The sequence below is a fragment of the Mastomys coucha genome, unplaced genomic scaffold (genome assembly GCF_008632895.1).
Source record: "Mastomys coucha isolate ucsf_1 unplaced genomic scaffold, UCSF_Mcou_1 pScaffold22, whole genome shotgun sequence".
NCBI lineage: Eukaryota > Metazoa > Chordata > Mammalia > Rodentia > Muridae > Mastomys > Mastomys coucha.
The window spans coordinates 117,673,890-117,680,534 of NW_022196905.1; the positions used below are offsets into that span (position 1 = coordinate 117,673,890).

At 41.8% G+C, this 6,645-nt stretch overlaps 1 protein-coding gene across 12 annotated transcripts in view; it reads left to right on the forward strand.

Moving 5' to 3' along the window:
* Nucleotides 1-6,645, forward strand: part of Ccdc62 (coiled-coil domain containing 62) — a 42,337-nt gene that overhangs the window by 7,277 nt on the left and 28,415 nt on the right. For 9 of the 12 annotated variants that reach the window (XM_031337869.1, XM_031337870.1, XM_031337877.1 and 6 more), the window contains 3 exons: nucleotides 1,440-1,606; nucleotides 3,212-3,313; nucleotides 5,812-5,983. In XM_031337869.1, coding sequence (XP_031193729.1) covers nucleotides 1,440-1,606; nucleotides 3,212-3,313; nucleotides 5,812-5,983 — 441 coding nt within the window. Of the gene's footprint in view, nucleotides 1-1,409; nucleotides 1,607-3,211; nucleotides 3,314-5,811; nucleotides 5,984-6,645 lie in introns of all 12 variants that reach the window. The other 3 variants (XM_031337879.1, XM_031337880.1, XM_031337871.1) reach the window with 2 other exon arrangements.

Genomic DNA, 6,645 nt, shown 5'->3' on the forward strand with positions numbered 1-6,645 from the left:
CTTCTTCTTCTTCTTCTTCTTCTTCTCCTCGTCCTTGTCTTCCTCCTCCTCCTTTTTCTTCTTCTTCTTCTTCTTTTTGTTTTTGAGACAAGATTTCTCTGTGTAGCCCTGGCTGTCCTGGAATTCACTTTGTAGACTGGACTGGCATTTATTATTTTTATTTTATGTGTGTAAATGCTTTGCATGTATGTATGTATGTATGTATGTATGTATGTATGTATATATGTATGTATATGCCTGCACCATATATGTGTCTGGTTTCCTCAGAGGTCAGGAGAGGATGTTGGATCACCCGGAACTGGAAATACAGGGAACTGTGAGCTGCCATGTGAATATTCAGAACCAGTCTTTCTTAAGTCTGTAAAAGCAATAAGTGCTCTTATCCACTGAGCTACTTCTCCAGCCTTTATTGTTATTGTGTAGGGTGTGTGGATATGTGCACATGGGTTAGTACTGATGTCTGAGGGTCCTGATGACAGAGTCTGATCCTCTGGAGCTGGAGTTAAAGGCAGTTGTGAGCCACAGAGTGCAGGTACTAGGAATCAAACTTGAGTCCTCAGTAAGAGCAAAATAAGCTCTTAACTACTGAGTCATTTATTCAGCATTTTGTCTTTTATTAATTTTTAAATTTTGAGATTGAATTTTCTGCTGTTTAGGCTGGTTTTGGACTTTCTTTGTAGCAAAGGATGATCTTGAACCCCTAATCTTACTGTTTTCACTGACCTAGTGCTGGGGTGCTGGGAGATAAGCACTGCTGTGCCTGGATTAGGACTCTGCACTCCTAGCAGTATCCCCAGTGATACTAGTGCTGCAGGTTTAAGGACCATATTTTGAGCAGCAAAGCAGAAATGCCCCAAGATACATATCAGAGGATATTCAGAGCAGCACTATTTAACAGCTGCAAAGTGGGCACGACCTAGATAATCATCAAAGCAGAGCAGATGCTGCTGTCAGGTGGCAGCATGAGTGATAAACACAGGTTACAGCTTTGGTGGCCCTCAGGGTCTTACAAGGGAAGAGCCTAACTAACTCCTGAGTACAATTCTGTTTGTATATGGGTCAGATTATACTTTGGGGGTGGATGCAGAGAGAGGTAGGAGAACAATAACAGTGAAAAGCAAGGATGTTGGCCTGGAGTATAGCTCAGTGGTAGGCAGGTACCTGGCCTACCATCCTTAGCACGGGGAGTGGATGGGCATCAAGGAAGTGATTATTCTAAGACCTGGCAGTGTCTGGAAAGTGGAAATGAACAGAGATTATGTTTCAGAAGGTGACTTCTGGTTGGTGCCAGTGTTTATTTCCGGAATAAATATGACATTGTACATTTCACAGTAAAATGTTTTTAAAATGTTCATCAGACCTTTATTTCATAATCACTGATTTTGAAAATGCTGCCTATCATATCTCAGTACAGACACAGTGACTGAACTTTCCCTCAGGTGAGCTGCATAAAAGAACTGACATAATCAAGTCACTCATGAAGAAGGTCAAAACCCTTGAATCCAATCAAACAGAATGTCAGACAGCTCTTCAGAAGACGCAGCACCAGCTTCAGGAGATGGCTCAAAAGGCCACACATTCTACCCTCCTCTCGGAGGACCTTGAGGTTGGTTTGAATTTTTGATGAACTTTATTAGCCCGAATTCTGGGTTTCATTTACAGAAAAATTAACTTCAAATGTCATCATTAAAAGCAGATGTATGTGGATGGAATGGAGGCATGAAGTGTGTGTGTCCTGTCCATCTTAGTTCTGTGTTCTCCCTGCTTCCTGCACAGCTGCACAGCATTGCTCTGTGCTGGGATGAAGTTTCATCCATCCATAAACATAAAGGGTTTTGCTACCTGCTTTAGAAGCATTGTCCATTTCAACAACAATGGTTTATTTCAGAAAACCTTTCTCAAAGTCTAAAATAAGAATCTTCAAGTTTTGGTAGCTTCAAATATGGGTTTCCAGATTCTGAGTCCCTCCCCTCCACTTCCCTTCTCTTCTCTCATCCTTCCCGTCTCTGCCTCCCATCCTTTTCCCTCTCCTTCTCCTGCAGTGGAGATTAAACCAGGGCCTTGATGATGCTGCAAATGCTTTACATTCCCAGAGCTTTTTTTATTTTTTAATTTTTATTTTGAAACATGTTTCCTAAGTCTCCTCTAGCTAGTGCTGAGGTGGCAGTCCTCCAGGCTCAGCCTCTCAAGGACTGAGTTAACCTAAGGCTTTGTTGGGTACGATAGACACACCCATACCAAAGCTAGGAACACGTCTGAGTGAACTGGCAAAATTGGGTTTTCAGGCTTTCTTTCTTTCTGCCTTCCTCCCTTCCTTCCTTCCCTCCCCCCTCCTCCCCTCCCTCCCTTCCTTCTTTCGTTTCTGTAGACTATGTAGCTTACGCTGTTCTCAAGACTTTCAACCCTTCTGTCTTGGCCTCCTGAATGTCATAGTTATAGTGTGTGCTGCTATGCTCAGCTAAACTTTATATTTTAGAGCAGTTTTAGGGTCACAGCAAAATTGAGAATTCCCATGTCTGCTGTACCCACACACATGGCACCCCACTCCTGAGGCACTGTATCATAGCAGTCTATTCATCGTAACTGGTGAATGCATGTGGACTCATCCTTTACATTACATCAAGACCAGTTTATGTAATGGCTCACCTTTTGTATTTTACTTTCTGTAAGATTTGGGCAAATGTATATTGGCATATTGAGCCAAACCCAGTGTAAAGATTTTTAGCCTAGATGTTAAAAAAGATATGCAGCCAGGAGTGGCGGGGCACGCTTCTAACATCAGCACCGGGGAGGTAGAGGCAGGCAGATTTCTGTGAATTAGAAGCCAACCTGGTCTACAGCAGGAGTTCCAGCACAGCCAGGACTACACAGACAAACCCTATCTAGAAATGAGTGGCTTCCTTTTTAAGGAAGCTTGTGATGTTTTATTTGTGTATTAATTAAAACAAAATGAGTTTACTTAGAAATGTTGATAAACATAACCTATATAAATCAGTACAAGTTAGAACAACTGCTAAGTATGGAGAGGAAGCTAGAGCTAACAGAGGAATAGGTATTTGCATTCCTCTTTGATACTTGTTACTTCACCCACACTGTTCCTGAAAAATGACAGATTAAAAAAAAAAAAAACAGAGAAGTGAGTGTTGATTGTGGTTGGTAGCACAATGGGTTAACAGACTCAAGTTGTGTTTTCTCTGGTGTTCTCTTGTAGGCTAGAAATGAAAATCTCAGCAGCACGTTAGTGGACCTCTCTGCTCAGGTAGGACAATTGCAAGCTAGAGAGCAGGCTCTCACTACCATGATAAAGCTAAAGGTAATTGAAATGCCTTACATCCACTTGAGAGTACTCTGCAGCTTACAGAGCTCACCCACACACGCCATCCTTCCCTGAGTGCTTAGCAGCCCAGAGACACAGTTGCAGTGCTGCTCATTTCACCCTCTGCTCTCAGAGATGAGAGGAGCAGCTTTATACAATGTTCCCACAGCCTCTGACTTAGTCTCAGTGAATCTTTCCAGGTATCTGCAGTAGTTCTCCTGAAGATACTGGCCATTAGATGCTTGCTAGCCTTTTATTAAAACAGGAGGAAGCTGGATAGTGGTAGTGCAAGCCTTTAATGCCAGCATTCTGGAGACTGAGGCAGGTGGACCTCTGTGAGTTCAAGGCCAGCCTGGTCTACAGGTGGAGCTCCAGAATAGCCAGGGCTACACAGAAACTCTGTCTTGAAAAAGCAAACAAACAAACAAAAAAGAGGAAAACTGGAAGCTGTCAAACACTGGTAGAATATGAAGCATGGATTCCTCAGAAAGAGAGAGAGAGAGTGTACTCCTCTGCCTCATGTGCCTTTGGCAGTTGCTAAGCAGGGGGATGATGTTGGTGTAGTTGGGACATTTGCAGATGTGTGCCATTGACTTCCTGACATTAACGTTGGGACATGATCATGAGCAAGCTTTCTGAAAATTAAAGAGAAAATGCTAAAATTTGTAGAATTAGGTTTAGTTAAAATAGTTGCCACCACAGCGCTGGCAGAATTTGAGGACTAATGAAGATGCTTCCTCCATTTAGGACAGTGCATTCATAAAGATGCAGAACTCCCATAGTCAGAGTTCTGGTTTGAGGAAAATAGACTCTGCTAGAAGCACATGCACATCAGGACAGACTTAGAAAGACGGAGTAGGGAACTCCTAAACTCCTCTTTAAGGCTGGCATGGCTTACATACTTGTTAGTTTTATTTTTTATTTTTATTTTTTGGTTTTTTTTTTTTTTTTTTTTTTTTTTTTGAGACAGGGTTTCTCTGTATAGCCCTGGCTGTCCTGGAACTCACGCTGTAGACCAGGCTGGCCTCGAACTCACAAATTCGTCTGCCTCTGCCTCCCAAGTGCTGGGATTAAAGGCATGCACCACCATTGCCTGGCGCTTATTATTTTTAAACTGATCTAGTCACAAACTTTTGTTGTTTGGGTTATTGTTTTGTTTAATAAAACAAATTTGCTTATTTATGGTGCTAGGGGCTGAACCAAGGGCCTTTTGCATGCTAGGTAAATACTCTACCACTGAGGTACATTTTTAATCCTTCCAGTGGTTTTGATTTTGTTTTATTTTGTCTGCTGGCCTGAAACTTGTAATGTAGTCTGGGCTAGCCTAGGACTCATTGATTCTCTCAGCCTCCAGAATGCTGAGATTCCAGATGTGTGCCGGTCTTCCAGTGGCTACTACGTCGTTTGCCCCAACCCTCTATAAGCCACTGAGTTTATAAGGGTTTTCGTCTGTCTTTTGTTAGGTGCTGCTCTAGTGCTAGGGCTGCTCAGGAAGGCACACTTGTTAATCATGGTATGTCAGCAAGTGTCCCTGACACTAGAGCTTGAGCCTGGGACCTCACACAAGCTAGGCAAGTGCTCTCCCATAAGCTTCCTCTCCAGCCACTTCTTGCTCTATCTAATTACGGTTAGAATTGCTTTTCAGCAAGCAGATGCCATTTTTATAATTTCATACAGCTTCAACCACAAAAGCTTCTAACACAGTTGAATGACGTCCTAAGAGTCTGTCTATCCTTTTTTTTTTTAAAGATTTATTTATTTATTATATGTAAGTTCACTGTAGCTGTCTTCAGACACACCAGAAGAGGGCGTCAGATCCCATTACAGATGGTTGTGAGCCACCATGTGGTTGCTGGGATTTGAACTCAGGACCTTTGGAAGAGCAGTCAGTGCTCTTAACTGCTGAGCCATCTCTCCAGCCCCCTGTCTATCCTTTTAACAAGCTGAAAGTAGGTGGGAATATGGGCCTCACAGGACTTCTCTGTGATCCAGGGAATAATATCCCCATCTTAGAGCTGCCAACTCACTTGCTGATCAGTGTAGCTTAGCTATCAAATTGTGTGATTCTTGCTGGATGTGGTGGTGCATGCCTATAATCTCAGCACTAGGAAGCAGAGGTAGGTAGATTTCTGTGAGTTTGAGGCTAGTCCAGTCTTTATAGCGACTTCCAGGACATCCAAAGCTATGTAAAAAGAGCCTGTCTAAAAAAATTATCTGATTTTCAACTTTTCAAGAGAGAGTAAGATGTCATGAGAGCACATAGGTTCAGAAGCCAGCCGACTAAACTAAAATGGCTATTACAGTGCCATAGTCAGATAAGAATTTCTTTCTGTGTCTGCTGACTATTTTGTCACTTGGTGCCAGCATAGGGTTACAGCAACTGAGTTAACCCGAAAGGTGTTAAGAAATGAACTCACTGCACAATGCAGCACAACGACCTTACTGATTAGTTGGAATTTAAAATATGGCCTAACTGTTTTCCCCTTGGTTTTTAGGACAAAGATATTATTGAGGCAGTTAATCACATTTCAGATTGTTCGGGTAAATTTAAGTTGTTAGAGCATGCTTTACGTGATGCTAAGATGGCAGAGACTTGTGTTGTGAAAGAAAAGCAAGATTATAAGCAAAAATTGAAGGCACTTAGGATTGAAGTCAATAAACTGAAAGGTAAGGAAATGACAATTTAAGATAGTGCATTGTCTCTGGAATTTACTTCTTTGTCTGAGTTCCCTTAGTTTTATACTTGAGAGGGATGTATTCTTGTCTATAGATCCTAACATTCGATGTCTTTTTCATTTATATAGAATTAATGCTAAACATTTTGCGATATAAGATAACAAAATTGTGGTTAAACTGCATCTTTTTTTTTAGATCTGAGGACTGAACCCGGGACCTTATACTTACAAAATCCCTAACCCTGAATCATATTTTTAAAAGGATCCTGCTTCAATTCACTTGTCTGTATCAGGTAGCTGTTGCTGATACATGCTGTGTAATGAACAACAGCAATTTAAGTGCAGCAGTTGTTAAACTCCAGTCACTAGAGTTGGTCCAAATAAGTTGGTTGTTTTAGCCTAGACCTAGCCAGGCTTCTCATCAGACCAGATTTGCTTCAAACATGAGCAGAATGTGGAGAGGATTGCTGTCTATTCTCAGACTAAACTGTTTTAACTAAGAGGTTCTGAGATTGAGCCAGGTATAGTAGAACAGGTACCCGCACTTACAAGCTAGACAGAGGATCATTAGTTCAAAGTCATCCTCTACTACACAGAGATTTCAAAGCCCAGCCTAGACTATATGTGATCCTGTCTCAACCACACTCCCTAAAT